The 26,913-nt window shown below is 39.5% G+C and overlaps 1 protein-coding gene and 1 non-coding gene across 4 annotated transcripts in view; both read left to right on the forward strand.

The window, feature by feature from the left end:
* Positions 1-26,913, forward strand: part of Heatr5b (HEAT repeat containing 5B) — a 76,482-nt gene that overhangs the window by 27,322 nt on the left and 22,247 nt on the right. For all 3 annotated transcript variants that reach the window (XM_027426054.2, XM_027426055.2, XM_035448262.1), the window contains exons 17-26: positions 1,616-1,721; positions 3,301-3,491; positions 5,380-5,539; positions 6,434-6,623; positions 8,697-8,866; positions 16,690-16,834; positions 17,533-17,772; positions 18,196-18,447; positions 20,255-20,436; positions 23,234-23,302. In XM_027426054.2, coding sequence (XP_027281855.1) covers positions 1,616-1,721; positions 3,301-3,491; positions 5,380-5,539; positions 6,434-6,623; positions 8,697-8,866; positions 16,690-16,834; positions 17,533-17,772; positions 18,196-18,447; positions 20,255-20,436; positions 23,234-23,302 — 1,705 coding nt within the window. The remainder of the gene's footprint in view (positions 1-1,615; positions 1,722-3,300; positions 3,492-5,379; positions 5,540-6,433; positions 6,624-8,696; positions 8,867-16,689; positions 16,835-17,532; positions 17,773-18,195; positions 18,448-20,254; positions 20,437-23,233; positions 23,303-26,913) is intronic.
* On the forward strand, positions 21,036-21,199 carry LOC113836733. The gene has a single exon (XR_003487203.1). It is a non-coding gene; the product is annotated as a U1 spliceosomal RNA (small nuclear RNA).

Raw genomic sequence — 26,913 nt, forward strand, 5'->3', positions numbered from 1 at the left:
TAGGACAGAATATGGGGTACAATTTCCTTCCATGTAAGAGTATTTAAAATGGAGGGGCAGTGGTGGTGCATGCCTTTTACACCAGCACTCGGGAGGCAGAGGCAGGGGGATCTCTGTGAGTTTGAGACCAGTCTGGTCAACAAGAGCTAGTTCCAGGACAGCCTCCAAAACCACAGAGAAACTCTATCTCGAAAAACCAAAACAAACAAACAAACAAAAGACCCAAAAAACAAAAGTATTTAGAATGTTTTTAGGTTTATTTATTTTATTTTATGTGTATGTGTGCTTTTCCTGAATGTCTGTATGTGTACCATGTGAGTCCCTGGTGCCAGAGTACATCAGAAGAGGGTTTTGGATTCCCTGTAACTAGAGTTTTAGATGGTGTGAGCCACTATATGGGTGTTGGAAACTGAGTTCTCTGCAAGAGCAACAAGTGCTCTTAACTGCTAAGCCATCTTTCAATCCCTGAGTAAGATTTTTTTAAAGATAAAGCAACAACAAAAGCAGAACCTAGACTACATGGGGTTTAAGTTTAGCCTATGCTATATAGAGAGACCCCATATCAAAATAATAAAGAAAAAAAGAAAAAATTCTACAAAGGCTGAAGAAATGGCCCTGCAGGTACAGAGGCTTGCTGCCATGATAACCCGAGACTGTCACTGTTGGAGAGTGTTGACTCCCACAGGTTGGCCTCTGACCTCCACATGCTCACCTGGTACATAAGCATCCACATACATCCACACAAAGTAAATACATAGTATGCAATAAAAAGTATTTAAAATTATGTCACTCTTTTCTTTTTAATTCAAAATTATCTGCAGAAATAGATAATGATTATTCTGATCTGTTAAAAATACTTTGAGGAGAACAGTTGAAGTGACATATGTCTGTGACACTTGGGTCCTCAGGAGGCTGAAGCAGCAGGAGGAAGAGTTCAAGGGTAACTGGAGCAGCATAGGAAGACCTTGTCAACAAGAGAAGAGAGAGAGAAGCTCATGGGCCCTACCTTAGTCATTTTAGAGTAACTGAAAGAGTTAACATATAGAGAGTCTGTTTATTTTGGCTGTAGATTCTGCTCCATGATGTTGTAAGGCAGCATATTATGGTGCAGGTACAGTGTGGAGCCACACTGCTCGTGAATGCCTAGAAAGCAATACAAGAGAAAGAAGGAAGAGGCCAAGGTCCCACTGCTGCCCCAGGGCCTTTCCCCAGTGCACTGATGACCTCACCGCCTAACAGTATAACTCTGGGGATCCAGTCTTTTCTACATAGGCATCTGGGGGGACATTCACAGTACTGAGTGTCACTGTAAGTCAGAATAAGTGTTACTATAAATCAGAAATTTTGTTGGATACACTGGTATAAATGTTTAAGACCTCTGAAATTATGACTTAGTTTGCTAATTGAAATTAGTATTGAGTTTCCTTTCTGGTTCTGGTTGATTAACTACCTGAGTATATATTGATGCAGGAGGTAAAAGTCAGTTTTCAATCAGCTATGGGGATGAAATGGACACAGTCTGGGGACTTAACGGATAAATAATTAGTTTACATTTTATCTCTGTTTTTGAGCCATATTTAAAAACCACTAATGTGATCTTATCCTATTACTGTAGGTTACAAATGCTGGATCACTTTGCTGAATGTGTTAAGCAAGCCAAGGGTGTCCGCCAGCAGGCTGTGCAGCTGAATATATTTACTGCCGTTCTTAGTGCCCTGAAGGTAGACTCCTAGAACAGCACAAATGTTCTAAAGATGTTACTGTGTTTGTAATAGCCAGATTATTATAGTGCTTATATTTTGATGTGCGTGCATTTGATAAAGGTGATTTCATGTTAATGTAATATATATACTAGAAACTGTATGGAATTTATTATAATTAAATCAGTATTTTTTATTTTAGTAATTTAAAAGTTCTCATTTCAGTTTGAACCTCAAATTTTACAAGCACCAATAATTTTCTTTGGTGATTTTCTGAGATGTCTGTTTAATGAGATCTGGTTTTGTAATGAAGATTAATTTCCACTTGTGATTTAAACTGAATCAGCAGAGCATGTGTTTCATAAATAAGAGAATGCTGTGTGTAGGGAGTGTTTTCTGGATTAACTACAGAACTGGCTTCATTCTCAGCAGAGTTCATGAATCAAGAGTATCCAGGCTTTTGTGGGTTACTTAAAAACCTTTATATATTATTTAGTGCTGGGGCTATTATAGAATGGTGCTGTAATAATAAAATTTAGCATAACAAAAGTACAGGTGATTAAATAAGGATTCCTTAAGTCATGCTTTGCTAGTGTGGTGTTGGAGAGGAAAGCAAGCATTGGTTAGAGAAATAACCTTGGGGTTACTTGTGTAGCCATTGATATATGCCCTAAGTTGAGACTGACACTGACATCTGAGTATGAAAAAAAGCAGTGAGGTAGATGGTCATGGCTCTTAGTGGTTGGGAGAACAGTGGGCTCAACATCACAGTGGAGAATGCACTTTCTACATAGAAATGGCTGATGCCTCTGCTCTAGTTAACATTTTCTGCTGGCACCATTGCTTGCTTTTCATCTCAGGAAAGACAAATTCCAAAGCAGCAGGTACAGCTAGAACAGAAAACTAACTTACGTCAGCATTTGGTTACTGCCACCCTATCTGTCTTTACATATATATTGATTGTACACTTTATACATAATTGTGAGGGTCTTTGTTGTGTTCATTTAGTTTTTTGTGGCACTGATGATAGAATCCAGGGCTTAGTGTGTGCTAGGCACATATCACTGAGCCTTCTCCAGCCCATTTTTACATTTTTATTTGGAGGTGGGGTCTTGCTAGTATCCCAGACTGGTCTTGAGGTTGCTGTGTAGATAGGCAGACCTTTAACTTGCAGTCCTCCTGCTTTATCCTCCCAAGTAGCCAGGACCACAGCTTGGAGCCACAAACTGTTTTTCCCCACCCCCACATGTTGTTTATTGAATTTTTATACAAAAAACTCAGTTTCATACTCATTACAATACTGACATTTAGTCAGCTGAATAATGCTCAATTTAACTTTACAGTGTCCTTTACGCCCAAATGAATATTGAATATTAGCACTTAAGTAGAAATTTCTGCCATGGATTGTGTTTCTAGGGCCAGTGGGACTACTGATTATTAATTACTGTATCCTGAAGTCACACTTAGGAAGTGATCACAGTCCATCTAGCGGTATCAGCCCCAGATGTACCATGTATAATGTGTGAAGACATCTGACTTCCTTCAACATGAATTATGAATTGATAGTATTATTCTTTTTTTTTAAAAAAAATCAATATAGGGTTTAGCTGAAAACAAGAGTACCTTAGGACCTGAGGAAGTTCGTAAATCTGCTCTGACACTGGTTATGGGAGCTCTTGACAACCCAAACCCCATCTTACGGTGTGCAGCAGGGGAAGCCCTTGGAAGAATGGCTCAGGTGGTGGGAGAGGCATCTTTTATTGCTCGGATGGCCCAGTACAGCTTCGACAAGTAAGTGTTTCTCCTAAGAAGTGTCTCAACCAGTCTAAGATGTCTTTTAAGCAGTCAGAAATTGTTGCCTAGACTATGTATTTTCTACATGGTTTAATAATCTTAATTTTTAATTCAGTAATTTGTGGACCTCTCAATTCTGGGAGAGATGTAATATGTTAAGAACTTTTGAGGAGGACCTGGTTTCTCATCTACCTATTGGAACTGAGAAGTCAGTCAGCCCTTTCCTGTCACGTCACCCACAGGCACCTGTGGCCTTACTCTGTACTTTCTGCCTCGCTTTACCCCAGTTTGCTCTTTCTTTTACTTCCTGGAATAAGACTTCACGTAGAGGAGAAAAGAAAGTTACACTTCAGGTTTGAAAGATTATTGTGCATGTTAATTATGAGGTGTAACCTCAGAGGTCCAAACAAGCATGACTGAGATGAGAAATAGGGTTTTTAGTATTGTTGTGTGGGTGCTTAAATAGAGAAGTTAAAAATCAAAAGGCCACAAAATAACACACAAGTCATATAAATCATCCTTCTTACCTCATGTATTTTGAACATTTAAATGTATTAATCCATATCATAATCATTAACAAGAGAGAAAGAATTAAAAGTAGTTTCTGAACTTTTACATTTTGAGAATAGCTTTCCTTGTTTTCACATATGAATGGCAGCCTGGTTGGTTATAGGATAATGTCTCAGGTGCCATGACAAAATCCCTGACAAAAGCAACTTAAGGAAGGATGATGTATTATGGCTCAAAGTTTGAGGGTTGTAGTCCCTCCTCCGGGAAGGGGCATGAGAGCAGGTTCCACTGTATCCATAATTAGGAAATAGAGTTTTTGGTCTCAGCATAGTTGATTTGGTTACTGAATAGCTGAAACACATCTCCACCAAACTGATGAATACTGCTAAGTATATATTTTACATCAGATCTTAAGACTTGGTTTGAAAAACAGTATAAGTATCTCAGTAATTTATTAATCGCATCATGATATTTTAGTATTTTGTTGGTACCTTGTTAAAATTAATTTCTGTTATCTTTGTTTTCTGTTTTGAGACAAGTATTTTAGAAGTTATGTGTGTGCTGTATTTCAGTTGAACATTTCTGTTCAATGGTTTTTATGTGATGGTTACATACAGTGTCCAATGATCATTATGTACTTGACACTTTAAATTGGTGAGTTTTAAACCCAGGTGTGATGGCTCATACCTGTAATACCAATGTTTGGAAGGCTAAAGCAGGATTGCCTTAAGTTTGAGGCTAGCCCCGGGCAATTGATGAGTTTTACATAGTAAGTACATCTCATTGTAAACTATTTTAAAATTTATATGCAATATTTCTTTTACTTTTAAATTTTTATTAAAATACATCTTAGGGGCTGGAGAGATGGTTTAGCAATTAAGAGTACTGACTGTTTTTTGAGAAGACAGAAGTGCAATTCTCTGCACCCACACCAGGCATGTTACAACTACCTGTAACTCCATGTTTGGGAACCCAGTGTGCCCTCTGCTGGTGTCTATGGGTACCCACATGTAATTCACCTACATGTGAATAAAAATAAGTCTTTTATATGTATATAAAACATATGTAGAAATTTGCCCATTTTATAGAGACTTTGATCATAATTAAAAACAGCTGGGTATAGCTCAGTGATAAAGTGCTTGCTTAGTGTACACAAGGATGTGGATTTAGTCCCTAGCACTTCAAAAACAAAACAAAATACAGGAAATTTCTTAAGTAAAATAAGAAGTGTGTTGTGTATTCTCAGGATGCAAGTTTTTTCCTTGGCACTGTGGATTGAACCTAGGACTCTGTACACAGTGAGCATGTTCTCAGTCACAGACAGTTATTAAAGGAAAATGGAGAAAATGATTCCTGTTGCATCATCTTTTTTCAGGCTGAAGTCGGCTCGAGACGTTGTATCCAGAACTGGTCATTCACTGGCCCTTGGTTGTTTGCATCGTTATGTTGGTGGCATAGGATCGGGACAACACCTAAAGACCAGTGTCAGCATCTTATTGGCTCTCGCTCAAGATGGGACATCCCCTGAAGTTCAGGTACACGGTATTGAAGTATTTTTCTACATTTGCTTTTGAGACAAGGTCTCCCTGCTCTGCCCAAGCTGACCTCAAACTTGCTATTCACCTACCTCAGCCTCCTGAGTGCTAGGATCACAAACATGTGCCCGACACAGAATTTTTAAACAATATCTATGCCTGATAAGTTGTTAGGAAAATGTATTATGCTTTTTCCTTATTATTTCAGGAGTTTATTTGTAATAGACCTTTGGCAAGAGTTTTGTTTCCAACATAATCTTCGAAGTCTGCCTTATCCTGGGAATTAAACCCTGTGTGTGTGTGTGTGTGTGTGTGTGTGTGTGTGTGTGTCTTCAAAGCTAACTTCCATAAATGAGAGAAAACATGGTGTTTGTCTTTCTGGGTCCGCAGTAGCACTTAGACTGGTTCCAGCACCATGCATTTACCTGCAATTTAATTTTCATAGTTCACATATTTACTTTCAAGCATATTGTATTGTTTATTTTTAGTTTTTGCATTTCCTCTCATTATTAGGTTGGTTGATATCTAATTAGCCTCATTCCCCCCCCTTACTTCTGCTTTTACCACAGCCCAGGTTCTAGGGTCATTGAACCGAATTTATTCCTTGAGTATTTTTTTTTTTAACCTTTGGTTTTTCTCAAGCATCTTATGCTTGGGCAAATGAAACTTTAAGAGTATACACATGTAAGAGTATACACATGTAAGAGCATACACATGGTGCCACATCACGGCAAGTGGAAGGCTAAAGCGTGAGGACCATACCTTCAAGGGCAGCCCAGTATACAGCAAGACTCTGTCTCAAAGCATATTGAATGTAACAAAAAATTTAGTATACTTGATTCAGTGTACTGTAGTTGCTCCTTACAACTAAAATAAAATTATGTTTTATTGTAGACTTGGTCTCTTCATTCACTTGCCTTGATAGTAGATTCTAGTGGCCCAATGTACCGTGGATATGTGGAGCCCACATTGTCTCTAGTTCTCACCTTGCTATTGACAGTTCCACCTTCACACACAGAAGTCCATCAGTGTCTGGGCCGGTGTTTGGGTGCTATAATAACTACGGTTGGACCAGAACTGCAAGGTAAGCAAATTCATCTTAACCTAAAGAAAGCCCATGGGCAATTACTGCCCTTCAGTTTCTTCAATGTCACTTGTAAAACCTTTTTAGTAATTATTATCTACTGTATATTTGTGTTTTCCAAAACCTAGCACTCAGTGCCATTTTTAAAATACCACAGCAGCATTTTCTTTTTTGTGGCATGGCTTCAACTATGCAATTCTAGCTGGCCTAGAACCTTCTATGTGGAACAGGCTGTACTTGAACTCACAGCCTCTGTGGTGCTGGGATTAAAGGTGTACAGCACAACTCCTGGCTCACAACACCGTTTTAAAAAACTTCTTCTCTTATACATCACATCCCGACTGCAGTTTCCTGTCCCTCCTCTCCTCCCAGTCTGTCCTCCCTACCTTCCCTCTCCCCCATTTCCACTCCTCTTCCATTTCTCCTCAGAAGACAGCAGGCCTCCCAGGGATATCAACCAAATATGGCATAAGAAAACACAGTAAGACTGGGCACACATCCTCACATCAAGGCAGCACAGTAGAGGAAGAGTCTCTAAATCAGCCAGCAGAGTTGGAGATACGCCCCACTCTCACTGTTAGGAGTCCCACAAGAACACCAAGCTAATGAGTTAACGTGTGCAGAGGACCCAGCTCAGAACCCTGCAGGCTCCTTGATTGCTGCTTCAGTCTCTGTGAGCCCTAACATGATGTCTCACCGGGCTCTGAGCAGCTAGTTCAAAGAAGACCTGTTGTCCTGTGCTGCTGCTCTTATTACTGGGGCCTTTGAAATTTAAAAAGCAGAGTGAGAGAGAAAGACACCATGTGAGAGAGCTAACATAGAGGGGAGAGAGAGGCAGAAAAGGAGAGAGGAACAGACACAGAGAAAGGGAGAAAGGGAGAGAGATGGCAGATGGGCAGGGTCCTTTTAAAAGGGAAGGTAGTGAATGTGCACAGGTAGTGCTCTTAGTGGCTGCAGCTGAGGGCGTGTCCTGTCAGAACCCCATGCAGGCCAGTGCAGATGCCAGAATACTAACACCCATAGACGGTCTTCCTGATGTTGAATTAAACACTGAATTCAGTGAGTCATTGTCAGTATATCCTAAGAGTCCACACTCGGAATTTTCCCCTTCCCCTCTCCATTTATTAATTAATACTCAAGAGGAGGTCAATTTTGTATTTTCATCAATTAATGATGCCACAGCTCAGGAATATGTATTGCCTCCATTTTACAGACAGGCTATCAAAGTAGAGAGGAGCTATGAACTTCTTTTTGACCTTCTCCAAGGTTTGTGTTTGTACATGGTTATATGATTTCCTTGACGGTTTATGTACATAAAGTTATTTTACTTCTGCTGGGCAGTGGGGGTTCGTGCCTTTAATCCCAGTACTCGGGAGGCAGAAGCAGGCGGATCTCTGTTAGTTCGAGGCCAGCCTGGACTCCAGAGAGAGTACCAGGATAGGCTCCAAAGCCACAGAGAAACCCTGTCTCAAAAAACAAACAAAAAGATTATTTTACTTCACATTAGAAGAAAATTTCAGATACCTATATTTGGTAATTAAACCGCTATACAAAAAATATGTAACATTTTCCTTAATTACCTCTAAAAGATTTGCAAACAGTATTTAAAGTTTTCATAATGAAAGTAGTATTTGTTGAGTAGAGAACTGCAGAATGAGGAATCTTGTAATTTAGCATAAGATTGGTGGTTATAAAGGATAGCATGATTTTTATTTGATTTTTTGTTTTTGTTTTTGAGACAGGTGGCTTTGGAGGCTGTCCTGGAACTAGTTCTTGTAGACCAGGCTGGTCTGGAACTCAGAGATTCACCTGCCTCCCTCATGTTGGGATTAAAGGTGTGCATCACCACTGCCCAGCAATAGTATGACTTTTTAAAGGAATAAATTTCTAAAACATGAATTATTACCTTTAAATACAGTTGTGTTTTGAAATCATATTTGGGGACAATTCATATTATTTAAGCAATCTGAATAATGATTGGAAGAAGGGGTTATCTAGAAGATGATTACCCCAGGAGTGTTTTCGTGATACTAACACTGTTGTATTTTACACCGTCTTTTATTTTCCTGTTAGGAAATGCAGCGACCATTTCCACCATCCGCTCCTCCTGTTTGGTGGGCTGTGCGATCACCCAGGACCATTCTGACTCTCTAGTTCAGGCAGCTGCCATCTCTTGCCTTCAGCAGCTTCACATGTTTGCACCACGACACGTCAATCTGTCTAGCCTTGTTCCTAGCCTTTGTGTAAGTATACAGCTATGTCATTTCACTGTTTTATTTTTGGAGTTTTAAAGTATTTTTACCAAAAGACCAACCTGGACCAAAAAAAAAAAAAAAATGTGTTTGGGAGTTATCTTCTTTTATGTTTTGCATTTTAAGAACTATTTTGACAAACCACTTACTTCCCAGCTAAGGATTTGGCACATGTAGTCTTCTTCTTTCAGAACTGTATTTCTTAAAGCTTGATTGGTAACTTCTGAGATCTGCTGTATCATTGCAATCTTCAATTTACTTATTCAACAAATACTTACAGACACCCTGTTATATATAAGGCACCAGGCAGGGTACTGCAGGCACTTGTATGAATAAGACAAGATCAAGCCTTTGTCATTATGAAGCTTATAATTAACAAGGCTCAATGAACAATAGGTTTTTACAAACAAGGTAAGATCTAGAAAGGCAGCCAGGCGTTGGTGGTGCACGCCTTTAATCCCAGCACTCAGGAGGCAGAGGCAGGCGGATCTGTGTGAGTTCAAGAACAGCCTGGTCTACAAGAGCTAGTTAGTTCCAGGACAGCCTCCAAAGCCACAGAAAAACCCTGCCTCGAAAAACAAAACAAACAAACAAACAAAAAGATCTAGAAAGGCTGTAGAAGATTGAGACTATAGCTCAGTGGTAAAGCACTTGTGTATCATAAAAGATTCTCAGTAAACAAATAGAAAAGGCATAAGGGTAACATATGGAATATGTTAACACAGCACCTGTCATAAGCCAGATGTTTAGAAATTAGTTTCCTGAAAAATTGTACTTAAGGTGTGCTATGCAGAATAGGATTTAGTTTGTAGAATAACAGAGTATCAGAGTATATAGAGGGGAAAATATGGAAGGCCCCTAAATGAGAAGTATGATATGCTTGAAGAACCAGTTATTATATGGTCAAACCTGGGAGAAGATGGGAGTGCAGACAGTGAAAAGCAAGATGAGGCTGAACAGCCATCCAGGTGGCGGATCCCGCAGACTTCACAGATGCTAAGACCTTAGACTTTAATCCTCTAAGCTGTGAGGAACCATTTACAGGGAAGTAACATAATCAGAATTGTACTTTCCCCATGCTAGTCTTGCTGTGTTTGTGTAATGGAGTCTGGACTCTGCTCTACATTAGGGTAAGAATTTTGGTATTGTAGGAGCAAGATGATAATGGCTAATTTTAGGTTGGTTGCAATTAGAATAAAGGAAAAAAGATGGATTCATGGGACTGGAGAGATGGCTCAGAGGATAAGAGCACTGACTTCTCTTCCAGAGGTCCTGAGTTCAATTCCCAGCAACCACATGGTGGCTCACAACCATCCGTATTGAGATCTGGTGCCCTCTTCTGGTGTGCAGATATACATGGAAGCAGAATGTTGTATACATAATAAATAAATAAAATCTTTAAAACAATAAAAGATGGATTCAGATGATATTTAGGAGGAAGAATTAACAGAATGAGTTGATTAACTGGCTCTCAGAGAAAAACAAAAAGGATGTGTTCAGGGTTCCAACCTGAGCATGGTGATGGATTTTCCCTCAATTGGCATTGTTGGACAAGGCTCAGGAGAGGAAGTACCATTATTCGCTTGTAGGTGTGTGACTGAGTACATGAGCCTGGAGCTTAGATGAAAGACGGTGGATTGGAGAAGTGAGTTTGGAAATGGAAGTATTTTAGATGAGCTATGGGAGTAGATGAGATCACCAGTCAGAATGCTGTGTGAGAAACCCAACGTCTTAGAAATATAAAAGGAAAAAACCAGAGAATTGGGTGACGGGAAGGGAAAGAGGAGGATGACAATAACATAAGAAAGACGAAAGGAAAATTAGAGGATGTGTGTTCACTGAAGGAAGGTGGAGTGGAGGAGCAGTTAGCCTCTTCAGATACTGACAGGTTGATGATGAGAGCTGTATTGTGTCTTGAATTTTGTCACATGATTGTTTTTTATTTTTTGGGGTTTTTTTTTTCAAAGATTTATTTATTTATTATGTATACACTGTTCTGCCTGCAGGTCAGAGAGGGCGCAGATCTCATTACAGATGGCTGTGAGCCACCATGTGGTTGCTGGGAATTGAACTCATGATCTCTGGAAGAGCAGGAAGTGCTCTTAACCTCTGAGCCATCTCTCTAGTCCCTCACATGATTGTTCTTAGCAAGAACTCATTGGAAGAACAATAGATGTGGAAGCTCTAACACTGGATTAGAGGTGGAGTGTAAGCAGAAACTCTTCCTAGATATTTGTTAGTCGAGAAGAGGATGGGGATGTTGGTACTGGAGAGATGGCTCAGAGTTAAGAGCATTAGCTGTTCTTCCAGGGGACTCAGGTTCCATTTACAGCACCACATGATAGCTAGCAGCTGTTTTAACTCCAGTTCCAGGGGATCCAGCCACCCTCTTCTGGCCTCCTCAGATATGGCCTGCACATGGTACACAGAAATACATGCAGGCAAAACACCCCTACACATAAAATAAAAAATAAGTTTTTTTTTTTTTTTTTTTTTTTTTTTTTTTTTTTTTTTTTTTTTTTTAGTTAAAGAAGACCAGGTCCAGGAGATTTGGGAATAGGAGAGACTTTTCCTCCTGTTGTAGTAGTATGTGAGCCTGTTGCCATGCTCATGTGTGGGAGCCAATAGAGGGGGAGTGGTAAGCATCCAGGAAAGAGAGGGAATGATTAGTAATCCAGTGAGTTTTAGTTGAATAGAGTTTCCAGGGCATAAGTAATGTGATAACCCTTTCAATGCAAACTGATTAAAGGAGATTGATGTAGCTAAAGGTGGGCTTAGAGATTTGGTGTCTGGAAGCTAAGCATGTTGTCTGCTGATTTTAAATTCATAGTGAAAGGCAAAATTAACTTCTGAAGTTGAGGAGAATGAATATAGGAAATCGAACAACCTGGAGAGTTGTAAGATTCTCTGATAAAACAGGGGGTTCACTGTAGATTGATGACACTCTGTGACTTCGGTGTATGATTTATGATAAGTTCCATTTTGCTTAGTTATGTTTTTTTTCCTTCAGCAGCTGTAAATGAGTTAAATGAAGGCCATAGGAAACTACACTTCTCTGCCTTCATAGGTAGACTTTAACCATACCAAATAGATTAAAAGGCATCAGGATAAGGGAAGGAGGAGTGCTAATGAGACAGGGCTGAAATGATAGACAGTGATGTATCATCTGGATAGAGAGAAGAGGAAGCCACGAGGAGGCTGGAGAAAGCCATGATAGATGTCACCATTGGAGGATATTGTTGAGATGAAAGGAAGACCCCTGAAGGATAATAAAAAGGGCAAATGGTACATACTTGGTTTGGTGTGGCGTAGTTAATTTTACTCAGTAAAGCAAGCCCCTGCTTTACTTTAGGGGGAACCCAACGAGTCACAAACCATCAAGGAGTTTGAATAAGTCACAGGGTGGAATCAAATGCATATGACATATATACAAAATGTACATAGAAAGAAAACATCGAGTAACCGTGTGTATTGCATTCCCCTCTGTAATAGGAAACAAAGCATTCTGCCAAAAGCTGTGACCTAGTGTAAACTGTGAGGGCGTAGATACCGGATCCAGCTCAGATGGGCAACTGATCATGACCAGGAAGATACTGACTTGCCTTCCTGGGTTTCCTGGTTTCTCTCTCCATTTTTTTTTTTTTTCTCTTTGAAAACATTGTTTTGGCCTTGTGTGTGTGTATTAGTGTGAGCATGTGTATACTATAGTCTGCCTTTGAAGGTCAAAGGACAACTTGAGGTTGTCAACCTTCCATCCTGTTTGAGGTTTTCTTGTTAATATGTGTGCACCAGGCTAGGTGGCCTTCAGACTTACAGGGATGCTCCTGTCTCCACCTGAAGTTTTTCAGTAGGAGCTCTGGGATGACAGATACGTGCTCTACTATGTGTCCAACTTTTACAGTGAGTTTCCTGTGCTTAGCACAAGATCATGTTTCCAACTTGGATCCTCATGCTTGAGTGACAAGTGTTTTACCCCCATTGAGTCATCTCTCTAGTCCCCATCTTTTTCTGCTCTAAATTTTATTTTACTATAGAGGTTGACGGATAGTTAAAAGGATCTAGTAAAGTTAAAAATTGACTCTGAGTGAAGCTTATCACTTAGCCACGGGGAACATAATGAGCTTCCTATGCTTAGCACAGGATAATGTTTCCAAGCTGGATTCCTTAGTGGAACATCTGAGGTTTTATTACAGGCATGTCGGAATACTTTCCTGAACCTCCTCCAAAAGACTGGGTAAGTGAGATTACTGTCAGCTGGGGAAGGAGATGGCATAGCAGACTAGGCATGAGAAAAGAGGCATCCAAGTGGTTGCCTTATTTAAGCATTGCCCAAAGCCTCTCATGCAGTTTGCATTTACCAGATTCTCTGACACTTGCTGAAAGGTAGTCTGCACATGCATTAATTCAAAGTAGTGAAATGAATTCAGACTTTTGTAAATTCACATTGGTTCTGCTGTCCTTATCAACAGAAATGGGCATGTTATGTGCTGCCGTGTGTAGTATGGAAAACAAAAGGAATATGACTTGTCAGCAAATGTCTTGAGAGGTACAATTTATTATAGAGGTAGTTAATATATAAATATGTTTGAGAATAGAACTATTCAAAATGTATTTTTAAAAGCACAAGTGCCATTCTGAATTATCACAATTTCTGTTCTTGGAAACAACTGCCTTTTCTGTCATGTGACCACAGTTACTCTTGTCCAGACAAAATCACTTCATTTGTGTTATCTAGAATAATTTTAGAAATTATCAGTGAATGATTTTCACTTTGAAATTTATCTTCATGATGAAGTAAATGTTCCTTAGCCAGGCATATGGTACATGCCTATAATCTCAGCACTCGGAAGCAGAGGCAGGTGGCTCTTTGAGTTTGAGACCCATCTGGTCTATATAGTGTGTTCCAGGCCAGCCAGAGCTTCACAGTGAAACCCGGCTTGAAAAAAACAAACAAACAAACAACAACAACAACAACAAAACAGGTTTCTATGTGTCAGTGCCAAAAGAGTCCCCCAACAACTGGATATACCTCACTGAAGCCATATGCTACCGAGAGATGGTGGAACTATTTGCAGTATATAAGTTTGGAAAACTATAAAAGCAGCAACACTGCAAATTAATTCCAGTAGTGAACATTTTTATGAACAATTAGAATTAAGTCTTGGAGGAACTAAACAGCTGTATCATTTCTCATCAACACACAACTGTATAAAATTGATGGTACAGTCTATCTTGGCTTTCATCATATATTCTCATATCAAATTATTCCCAATTGTAAGATTAATACATGAATTTCCAATTCTTTCTTCTTCTAGAAACCTTGCCAAAGATGAGTTTATTACATTAAAATATCTTGGTAAAACAACTCATGGATGTTATAATGCTATTTGCTGCTAAGTTTCTGTATCTTCAGCTTTGACAAGTGAAATGTCAGACTTAACTAGAGATTATATACACATAAATGTGTCAAAATTGACCAAACAGTAATCATTTTCTTTAATTTTATTTTTCCTCATAATTGATGCTTCTTTTTATTTGTAAATACAGATGTCCTTTGGCTCATGAATGAGTTAGGTCTGAGTAAATCCTTCATAAGTTAAAAATATCAGAAGTTGAAAATGCATGTATGACACTTAACCTACTGGACAGCATAGCCGAGCAAAACCGTGAATTGTGCACAGTGTTGGCTGCCTTAGAGATGACGTCATAGCTGACTCTAGAGGAGGCTTGTGCTAAATGTGTATCGTGCTCTACTATTACAATTCAGTAAGCTTTAAGTCAAACTGTTCAGTCAGAGACTAGCTACAAAACCTAGTAAATAAGTGAAATTATAGTATCCAGAATTACATTAATCCATTTTAATTGCTTTTTAATGTGTATGTGTATGTGCATGCATGCTTGCTTGAGTTTATATACACCACATGCCACAGGTGCTTGCAGAAGCCAGAAAAGGACATCAAATGCCCTGGAACTGGAGTTGCAGACAGCTGGTAGCTGTTGGGTGTTGGGAATTGAACAGAGATCCACTTAAAAAGAGTCAGTAAAGAGCTTGGAGAGATGGCTCAGAGGTTAAGAGCACTGGCTTCTCTTCCAGAGGTCCAGAGTTCAATTCCCAGCATCCACATGGTGGTTCACAACCATCATATAATGAGATCTGGTGCCCTCTTCTGGCATGTAGATATACATGTAGACAGAACACTGTATACATGATAAATAAATCTTAAAAAAAAAAAAAAGTCAACAATCTTAAATGCTGAGCCATTTCTCCAGCCTGTTCTTGTGGTCTTATAATATATGGCCACAGTATGGTTACAGTTAAGTGTAGGACACTGAAGCTGGAAAATAACACTATACTGCATCTCTAATGTCCAGATGTAAAGACAAAAGGAAAATTGAACATCAGGGACACCTGATGTTTTTAAATGAAGTTTTAAAAAACTCGTAACTGAGTGTGGCCTTGAATGCCTGTAATCCGGTATTTGATGGGGAGAAACAGGATTTGGAATTCACAGCCAGATTCAGCTACAGTGTGAGATAGAACCCAGTATGTTTACCCGAGGCCCTGTCTTAAATCAAAGGCAAATAAAACACTTCATAAACTGGGATGTTTAATTTAAATTTCACTTTGACTGGCCAGTCAACATTTTTGTTGAGTGTATTTTCTTTCTCTGTAATTATCAGTGCATGCATACAGATTTATGATAATATAATGATATTTTAACATTTAGTAAGCATTTGACCCATATCTGTATTGTTATAAGCATTTTACTTTTGGCTACATCTTATTTGTACTGTAATCCTGTGACTATTACATTCCCATTTTACAAAGAGGCAAACTTAAGTATAATAAACAGAGGTGGGATTTGAACCTAGACTGGCACCCAAGACTGAATTGTATTTCTGATATTTTACTTTGGCTATTGAGGCATACTATGTTAATTTTTGTAGGGACATTCCGGGTGGAATAAGTCTATCCCCAAGCCTCCATTTTTAGTTCTTTTTGGTTGGTTTCATGTTTGCTTGATTTTGTTTTATTTATCTTAATAAATATTCTTCACTTTTAGCTTGTGCTATAATGCTCTGTCCTCTTACTTTCTGTTCACTGCATTCATTGGCTTTCTGTGTAGTTGTAGATGACAGTTTTTCAGTGGGACTACACACAGACTTAAGATGTGCAGAAGATCCTTCTGAATTTCTATCTGAAAGTATCATATGAGCTTTAGAGATCAGATCTCAGCATAGGGATTTTGGTACTGATGTCTTTCCTATATATCTTACTGATATGAGTGTCTTGCCAAAATGCCATTATATGGTTGTATTGTATTTATTTAAAAATTAAATTTTATAGCCGGGCGTTGGTGGCACACGCCTTTAGTCCCAGCACTCGGGAGGCAGAGGCAGGCAGATCTCTGTGAGTTCAAGGCCAGCCTGGTTTACAAAGCGAGTTCCAGGACAACCTCCAAAACAATACAGAGAAACCCTGTCTCAAAAAAAAATAAATTTTATTAGTTTTAGTAAAACTAATATGTCTGGATGTGGGTATGAACACATGGAAAGTGCAGGTGCCTAAGACCAGAGGTGTTATTTTCCTCCTGGGCTGGAGTTACAGGTGTTTGTAAGCTGCCTGACATGGGTACTGGGAATTGAACCCAGCTCTTCTAGAAGAGGAACAACTGTTCTTAACTGTTGAATCATCTCCAGCCCCTGGTGGTATTTGAAATAACCAAGGTCTTTCAAGAAGGAACTCCTGCAGAAGTGAGGCTTCCCAAGGATAAGTTCACATAAAGACTGTCCTTCAATTGTTATGCTGACAGGTTCATCTGTGCAGCTCCCACCTGTTACTTCGACGAGCAGCTGTGGCCTGTCTCCGGCAGCTTGCACAGAGAGAAGCAGCAGAAGTGTGTGAATATGCCATGAGCCTGGCGAAGAATGCAGGGGACAAAGAGAGTGGTGGTGCCAGTGAGTTTTCTGATTGGTCAATAGTCACTGTTTAAAAGCTGTCATATTGCTTCCTTCCTCCTTTCTTTCTTTCTTTCTTTCTTTCTTTCTTCCTTCCTTTCTTTCTTTTCTTCTCTCCTTTCTCTTCTCTTCTCTTCTTTTTCTTCTTCCTTCATCTTCCTTCTTCTTCTTCTTCTTCTTCTTCTTCTTCTTCTTCTTCTTCTTCTTCTTCTTCCTTCTTCCTTCTTCCTTCTTCCTCCTTCCTCCTTCCTCCTTCCTCCTTCCTCTTCTTCTTCCTCTTCCTCCTCCTCCTTCTTCTTCTCTTCTTCTTCTTTGGTTTTTCAAGACAGAGTTTCTCTGTGTAACAGTCTTGGCTATCCTGGAACTTGCTCTGTAGAGCAGGCTAGTCTCAAACTTCCAGAGATCTGCCTGCCTCTGCCTCTTGAGTGCTCTGGGATTAAAGGCGTGTGCCACCAGGACCAGCTGAAAACTTTCATATTTCGAAGAGTACAGAATGATCAGTTTTAGAAACCAGGGGTTTACCCTTATAGTCAGATTAAATTTTAACCCTAAATATGTAAGTGTAGATCATAGTTAAAAGTCATTTACAGGTGATTTTCTTGGCATTGTGAGTTATGTGTTAGGCTTGGTCTTCAATGTCATTACTACATACAGCATACAACGTCTCATACAAACTCTCTTGTGAAATTCCTTTTCAGATGTCAGTCCTTTCTTGCCTGGAGTTAGTCATCGAGGTGATATCCATTGCCGGCACCAGGGTGTTAATATAACAGACACGGGGCTTGAGGGCCTTCTGTTTGGAATGCTAGATCGAGAGACAGACCGAAAACTGTGTTCTGATATTCATGACACACTGGGACACATGCTCTCTTCATTGGCAGTGGAAAAGCTCTCCCACTGGCTAATGCTTTGTAAAGACGTCTTGGCAGCTTCTAGTGGTATGTCTTTAAATAATGGTCTTAAAATAATGAAAATCATCTTGCTTCTGACACATAAGCGTAGATATATGTCTATATTAATTTTAGCCCACTTTTAAAAGTTTTGATAGTTTTCATCCACAAATCCCTGTAAAATGTTGAAGGTTAAATCATACTATAAGCGAATATGGTTTTGAAATATATTTTAAGCTTTTTGAATGTTTGACTTAAATTTTTACATCTTAAAAATCCCAGGGTACTCTACTATGACATGGTATATAATACTATTTAAACATGCAAATGAGAGTATGTAAGATTAATTGATGTTACGTCTTACTGGTTTTCCATTCAGAAGAAGCTTGTCAGTTCTTAGAGGATGAGAATCAGCAGTCTTTCTGAAGCATCTTGATGGGAGGAGTCACGTGTTCTCCATTTTTGTTGTAGACATGAGTACAGCAACACTCTTAAGCAGTGGGAAAGATGAAGAATCTGAAAAGAAAGATGAGATGGATGACGATACCATGTTTACTACACTCGGCGAGGAAGACAAATCGAAGCCTTTTGTGGCTCCTCGCTGGGCCACTCGGGTATTTGCTGCGGATTGCTTGTGTCGCATTATTAATCTGTGTGAGAATTCAGACCAGGCTCACTTCGACCTTGCCATGGCGCGTTCTGCTAAACTACGGAACCCTAAAAGTAAATGCAAAATCACTTATTTTTTTCTCCAAAAGTATTTCTGATAGGTTTCAGGTATTTCACTCCTCTGCGGCATGGCAGCTTTAGACTGTGCATTACATATTTAATCGAAGAGGAGAATGCTCTTCATGCTTGCAGTCTGCTTGCAGTATGGTACTGTGTGGGGTAATTCCCCATGGATCTGCATGGGCTCTTTGCTCAGTGGGTACGTCACAGCATGGCTGGATGGTAAGATGGTCTCATAGGATCCAGCTTAGATTCTAGCATGAAACATGAGCTAACTCTGCACAGTACCTGTGTTTTCCTGGCCCTTTGGATGGCATCCTCATCACCTATGTACTCTTCTTTAGTTATAGGAGTGACTACTCCCAGACTACGGTAAACCCTCCCAACCCCCTGGTTCTCCTCCCATGTTGCAGTTTCTACCCAGCCCCTCTTTCCATTTCTACCCTTTACATATTCATCTTACATTTTAGAAAAAAAGATAGAGGGGTTTATGGGTAGTTGGGGAAAGAAGCTCTCATTTCAGGGACAAATGTTTAATGTGGAGTTTGATAGATTCCTAGACCTTGTGAATCAGGTGGCAGAGAGTACTGGCGAAATTGTCTTTTTATTTATGTTTTTGTTGACACAGCATGAGTAGAGCCATTTTAATTCATATTCTCCTGCCTGGGATATCTTCTCCCAAACTCTGGTATCGGCTTGTTATGCCTCACAAGGCTGGTTTTTAACCTCCTCTAGATGAGGCTGCTTTGGAGATTCTAGTCAAATTCTCTTCTCTCTCTCTTCGCTTTCAGTGCCCTCTACCCAACATATACTCTTTCAACTTGAAATGTTAAAGTTGTTTTTTTAAATAGGAACTTGAAGAAATGTGTCTTGTTGCCTTTTCAATAGTAACAACAAAGCCCACTTTAAATAGCTCTAGGGTGGGGTTTAAAGGGACTGCCTCCAGCCTTCTGTACTGTAGCACAGCTGAGTTTGATCATCTCTCCAAGTAGTATCTGTTGCTGTGTGTTTTAAGTTCGTTGACCTTTAGTGCCCAAGTTGTCCTAATCTTACCCAGCATCTTTTCTGTTATATTTTATGTCTTACAGGCCCACATTCCTCCTTGTTCATGTGTTCATGTTCCCCGTTTCCTATTTGGCAGAGGCAGTGTACAGCAGCTGCTGTAAAATCTTTGCTGCTAATTCTGACTTTCATATCTGAACCAGTTTCTGGTTGTTGATTCTTTCTGTTAGGGGCTGTGTTTCTTTACATCTTTGCATTCTTGATACTTGTCATCGGATGCTGTACAACGTAAATGCTGTGTAGCTAGTGCTGGATTTTGTTGTTCCTTTAAATTGTGCTGAACTTTGTCCTGGGATTTAGTAAAATTATTGTACTTTGTGTTATTTGAATTCCTCTGAGACTTGCATTTAAGCAAGATCTGGGGTTACCTTCGCCCTAGTGCTAAAAGATCAAGACTCCCTTCCCACTCTATTCTCATAAAAAGCTTTTTAAAAATATTTTTGTAGACCAAATTTCCTGACTACACACTGTTTTTTTCTACAATAGAGACTGGCAGGCTATGGCCTGTGATAAAATGCAACCCACAGCCACTTTTCGTAAATAGTTTACTCTTTTTGGTAGCACTGTGTATTGTATTCTGTAGGTACTGTTGGGCTGCTTTCATGGTGTGACAGCAGAGCTGAGTAATTTCCTTGGAGATGATATGGCCTGCAGAGGCAAAAACAGTTGGTTTCGTATTTTTATGTTATCACCCTAGTTTGGGTGAGCATTCCCATCTGAGTTCTGTCTTCCTTTGCAGATGACCTCTTAGTACTGCATCTCTCTGACCTGATTCGCATGGCATTCATGGCTGCAACTGATCACAGCAACCAACTGCGAATGGCCGGGCTCCAGGCACTTGAAGACATTATCAAGAAATTTGCATCTGTGCCTGAGCCAGAATTCCCAGGTCATGTGATCCTGGAGCAGTATCAAGCTAATGTGAGTTTTGCTGCTTATTTACAGGCCGGATGGAGTTTGTGAAGGCCACCAAAGGAGGGACTGCAGTCTCTTCATATGGAACTCAAACCTTTAGGATCTGTTTCATAGCTTCAATCCACCCACAACTGGAGAAGGGTCAAACTGTTGTAACTATTTTTAAGTTGTGTTAGCATAGTAATGATAAAACTAGAATAGAAATTCCAGCATTGCTTTCCAGTCTTGTGCTTAGCTATTTAGCCGTGCCATGTCATTTAAAAGATAAAGACAGCATTCACAGAAGTTGCAGATTTGCTACCTCTGTGTGTTTGGCGTGATGAACAGTTTTAGAAATAAAAGCAAATTTCTCGGCCGGGCGTTGGTGGCACATGCCTTTAATCCCATCACTCGGGAGGCAGAGGTGGGCAGATCTCTGTGAGTTCTAGGCCAGCCTGTTCTCCGAAGCAAGTGCCAGGAAGGATAGGCTCCAAAGCTACACAGAGAAACCCTGTCTCGAAAAACCAAAAAAAAGCAAATTTCTCTTGTAAACTGAGTGAGGAGATGACCCCTAATAGTAGCCATCAAAGGGATTACTGAAAAAGCAGAGTTTCAAGCAGAGTTTCATGCTTACCTGGCAGGGGAGATACTATGATCACGAAGGTGGTTTTCCCAGAGCGAGGCTTATCCTTTGCACTCCGGATATGCTGACCTCTGCGATTTCCCCAAATTCGGGAAACTCAACTGCATAATTTGTGGTAGTGGGGGACTTCGTTCATGCTCTCCCCTGTTTAAAAAAAGAAAAAGAAAAAGCAGAGTTTCAAGAGATTATTTTCACTGCACCCTAGACAGATAAACTTGTTTTCCCTGAGATTTGTACTTGAAGATTCAGACACACCATGAACTACTCCCTAGTAATGAGGGAAAGGCTGTGTGAAAGTTAGAGGGAAAGTTCTGTTAGCAAGCAAAATGGAAGTCTTTTTTTAACTGAAATTATTATAAAGCTTAGTTCCAGATATACAATATCTTGTCTGAAAGCTTCATTCAAGCTCAATGGTAGTTCATGCCTTTAATCCCAGCCCTCTAGAGGCAGAGACAGGAGGATGTCTGTGAGTTTGAGGCCAGCCTGGTTTACATAGTGAGTTCTAGGACAGCCAGGGCTACACAGAGAAACCCTGTCTCAAAAAACCCAAGTGAATAAATAAATAAAGCTGTGTTGAAATGTGCCCAAAATTATACCTGTGAGTAATAAACAACCGCTTAAAAATGGGTGAGGAAGGTAGAGCTTTAGTGGCTGGACACACTTGTTTACTACAATGAGGGTCTGTGTGGGAGTGCTCCCAACTACTGAGCCATCTCTCCAACCCCTAAAATATTTTTATTTAGAAATAATTTTAAATAGTCAGGAAACTATTCCAAAACTGTTTGGCATCCTTTCCCATGTTTGGCTACTGCTCATTTTGATCCATTTGAATAAAAGTTGACTTTCTCTTCCTTTCTTCTCCCTTCTGTGTCTCTTTCTCTTCCCACAGACATACATTATATAATATAGTTTTTTTCTAAATCAAGATAAATTACTTTAGTCATGTGTTGTTACCCTTGAGCCATTTGGACTATATTCCTAAAGGATGAGAACGTTGTCTTATGTAACCACAGAACAGTTTTAATAACTGGAAATTCAGTATTGAGTCTTTGCTTTTATTAAATCTGCCATAATCATTTTGTCAGTGACCCACTTAACTTTATAGTTTCTGTTCTCCTTCAGTGCCAGTTCACATGCTGTGGTTAGTTGCCATACATCTTTAATTACAGGAAGGGACTTTTGACTGTCTCCAGACAACTTAGTGACTTTTGGTAGAAAGCTCAACTTAGGAACAGTACACACACATTAAATCTCATCATCCATCTAAGAATCAATCCATGGCTGATGTTGGCTTCCTTGAAACTAAAACTTGTATTCCTTTACTTATTGGTATATTAAAATAAAACTAATCAACAACATATTATTACTTCTTATTGTGTGTATGGTGAGTGTGTGTGCACGCGCACACGTGTGCACACATAAATGCATGAATAGGGGCAGAGGACAGTCTTCGAGTATCAGTTCTCTCCTTTCAATGAGTTCCCAGGGATCAGTTCAGATTGTCTAGCTTGCTTGGTGGCGCCTTCACCCACTGAGCTGGTCCCCTAAACACTAATGGTTTCAAGCAGTCTTAAAGCATCTTTTGTGAGGTGCAATAGTCTTCGAGGTACTTCAGTGCCTCTGAATATTTATAATTCCTCACTTATTTAAGTAAATTGATCCAGTTATTGAGATTTACTCAAGAGATACATAAATGCTGTTAGAAATATGTTTAGAAAATATATATATACAAGAGCTAGTTCCAGGACTGCCTCCAAAGCCACATAGAAACCCTGTCTCGAAAAACCAAAAAAAAAAAAAAGAAAGAAAGAAAGAAAGAAAGAAAAGAAAAGAAAATATATATGGGATCAGGAGGTGAGGAGGAAACAAAAAATGTAACAGTCTTTGGTTATCTTTGACAACATGTGACTCTTTCAGAAAGTCCCATTTACTATTAAACAAAAACAAAAGCAAAGGAAACAAGATTGCCCTGTAGGTGTACTTTCCATACAGAGTTGATATCGATAGCTTCCTGAGAAGCAAAGAAAAATGTAACCATAGTTAATCTTACTGTAATGGAAAGTGCTAAGAAGGTGGGGACAAAGAAGAAAGAAACAAAGATGAGTGTTTGGTGTTTTAATCTCCAGTGACACAAAATTTACTGCTTGCCTCTATAATAAATGATTTGCTCATTTTTTCTAGGTGGGAGCTGCCCTAAGACCAGCCTTCTCACAAGACACACCGTCAGATATAATAGCAAAAGCTTGCCAGGTAAGAAGAAAGCAGGCTTCCTATGGCTGCCTTCTATACATCCTCAAGGTCTTCAAGTTTGCTTACAGGGAAAATCAGATTGTTTTATCTTGGAAATACAATAGTGCTCGTTCCTTTTTTTTAACTTTTAAATTAAATTATACATTCACTCATTTATTTGATGTATATGTGGCGTAGCACTCATGTGGCAGTCAGGACAGCTTGGAGGATGGTTGACTGCTCCTCTGTGTGGAGTCCCACTCAGATCACTCAGATCGTCATCCTGGTGGTGAGCACCTTTACCAGCTAAGCCATCTCACCCCCACCCCCCATCTTTTGCTTTTGTGTTTTATAGGAAGTGTAATCACAACCCTTTTCTGCTAGCTCAGGATTTGGCTTTGGATACTTTGGTACGTTATCTCCAAGTGGATGGACCTATGAACATCATAAAGGGAGCTAATGGAAGAACATAGAGACAGCTAGGTATAGACTGGCGGGTTGGTGAGCTGTAGTCTTTTACAGTATAGAAAGGAGGGAATGGCCGAAGGAATGGCTCAGAAGGCTCTGTTTTGTTGCTGAGAATAACTTCACCTTAAGAAGCTTTAAATCAGGGTGATCCCTAGACAGGCAGGAGAAAGCCTCACATGTAGTACACCTGGGTGTTTCTGTGAACCAGCAGAAGTGTCAATTGAAGAAGGAGCAGAGTCACAAGCAATGCAGCCTTTAATATTTCACTGGAGCCTAAAATGTGTGAATGTACACTTCCATGCCTGGTAAGGTCAAGGTCTTTGTCTGAATATGGTTTTGTTGAACCATCACTACATTGTCTTCCTTAATAAACAAATCCATAAAGCATTACTTGCAATTTCTAGGTATAAAATCTTATTGAAAATTCATTTATATTTTCTATTTCTGTGTGTGTATCTGTATATATGTATGCTTGCACATGTATGGGTGCATCAGAGCACCAGAGATGTAGTTATGGACAGTCATGAGCTTCCTGACATGGGTGTTAGGAACCAAAATCCAGTCCTGTACAAGAACAGCAAGAACTCTTAACCACTAAGCCATCTCTCCAGCCTCCACAGCAGTGACTCTCAACCTTCCTAATGCCATAACCCTTTAATACAGTTCTTCATGTTGTGGTGACCCCCAACCACAAAACTTTTTGTTGCTACTTGATAACTGTAGTTTGCTGTTGTTATGAATCATAATGTGAATATTTTTGAAGATAGAGGTTCGTCAAAGGGGTAATAACCCACAGGCTGAGAACAGCTGCCCTAGGCTCTTTAAAATAGAAGTACTTAGGATTTTCACAAGGAAAGCTTAGGGCTAAATTTCTGGTATTCACAGATTTGCCTGACTTTTAGTAACATTTCAGCCAAATTGCAGAAAAATATTCTCTCTCTCCAGTATGTTTAGTTTCTTTAGGAATCAACTCCTTTCTTCCTTTTAACATTTCTATTGTATTGCATATAACTTAGAACTTCCTATTTGCAGAATTATTTTGGTTGACAACTTATTTTGTCAGAAGTATGTCCTTAATAACCATCTGTTTTTAAGTGTTTTTATTATTATTAAACTTATTTTTCAGTTTTTGAAACTATGATTTCTGTTTGCTTTGGTTTGGTTTTTTTGTTTGTTTGTTTGTTTTTTGAGACAGGGTTTCTCTGTGTAGCTTTGGAGCCTATCTTGGCACTCGCTCTGGAGACCAGGCTCGCCTCGAACTCGCAGACATCTGCCTGCCTCTGCCTCCTGAGTGCTGGGATTAAAGGCAAGCACCACCAATGCCAGTCATTTGGTTTGGTTTTTTGAGACAAGGTTTCTCTGTGTTGCCCTGGCTGCCCTGGAACGTACTCTTTAGACCAGGCTGACCTTGAACTCACAGAGATCCAACTGCCTCTGCCTCCCAAGTGCTAGAATTAAAGACACCACCACTGCCCAGCTGAAAATAAGATTTTAAGTGAATAAAATTGTTGATATAAATTTTTAGTAACAGCTTTTAAGGATTTAAATTAAGGAACACAAGTCCATTAGCCATGATTTGAAACCCAAATACTCCACAATACTCAAGAGGGGTTTTATAATCTATTTGGCAGCAAAACCCAAGCTCACTGCACTTATTTACACACAAAGCCTAATGAGGTTTTAATATTAATTTATCTCTGAGAGTGATACCTAATGAATGCCCTACTAGAAATGTCCATGTGTCCCCTGTATGGTGCAGTCCCAATCCTTCCCACCTGTGTTCCCTGACGAGGTTCCTGTGACTTCGTCCCTTTTACCCAGAAGTAGTTGCCAAAGCTAGTCTGTCTAGTCTTCTTCCCAGATGGCATCCTTCTCTTGACTCCAGTGTCTGGCCTCATGTGGTTTTCCTGGGTTTCAATTTATTTCTGTTGTCCACTTGACTTTTAAGTATACCAACTTCTCTGTTACCTGGATGTAAGGCTTTTAAGATATTCTCTCCTAACCAGGTGGTGGCTGTGCACACCTTTAATCCCAGCACTCAGGAGGCAGAGGCAGGTGAATTTCAATGAGATCAAGGCCAGCCTGGTCTTCAAAGTGAGTTCCAGGACTGTTATATAGAGAAACCCTGTCTTGAAAAAACCAAAAACAAACAAAAAGATATTCTCTCCCTAAACAAATCTGTGTCATAATCTTAATTTAGTAATTGCCTTTATATAGAAGTGCCTAATCTTACATAGTTATCTTCTGCTTGCTCTGGAATCTAAAGCAGAGTTTCCCATGGTCTGCTGAATGTCTGTCCACAAGTCTGTCAGTGCTACTTAAAGCTCACATGTGAAAATGTTTGGAATTCAAACCATGCTAATGGCTCTCCACTGAACTTTCCTAGTTTTTGTATTAGTGCTCCTAACATTGGTGTCACTTCCCTTCTGTTCTTCCAAGTGAGGAGCTTTGACAAAGTTTAATATTTTTGATTCCTTATTCTTTTGCACCTCACTGTCTCGTGCCCTAATTAAATGGTGTCTACATCCTGTAATTTTTGTCTCCATGTTTCCCTTTACCTCATTTTGTTTCCAGTTCCATCCATGTCATTTCTGTCTTATGCAGTACTTTAATAGACATGCTGTTTATTGTCCTATATATGGTTTTGCTAAAGCATAAATCTAAAGCCAAAGATGCTTGGCAACTCATAACCCCGTGTCCTTGAAAACTCGTGGCCATCATCTGATTTTAGTAAGTAGGATATTTAGACTTTGTCCTTTCTGACCTCAGCTTTCCTGATCTTCATTTCTTCCCCATTTTACATCCCTGTGTCCTTACAACAAACTGTCCTTACTTCCAAGCAGCATCAAGTGTACTTGCAGTAGTAGTACTGTAGTTTTTTCCCTTAAAAAAAAAAAAAAAAAAAAAAAAAACTTTCACAATAGCTAGTTGGATAAACAGATAATTTATTTTGTTCCTTTTCCCTTTTTAAAAAACTTTCACAATAACTAGTTTGGTAAATATATTTTGTTGAAGAAGTTTTCAAGACTGAACTACTTTTGGTAAAAAAAAAAAAAACCACTTATTTTAAATTTTTTGTTAAACAGTAGAAACATGGAATCTGCACACTTTTAATTACTGCACTTGGGAGATTAGTTCAAGACTAGCCTGTAACACATGGCAAA

Source organism: Cricetulus griseus, chromosome 7, assembly GCF_003668045.3.
Source record: "Cricetulus griseus strain 17A/GY chromosome 7, alternate assembly CriGri-PICRH-1.0, whole genome shotgun sequence".
NCBI classification, from domain to species: domain Eukaryota; kingdom Metazoa; phylum Chordata; class Mammalia; order Rodentia; family Cricetidae; genus Cricetulus; species Cricetulus griseus.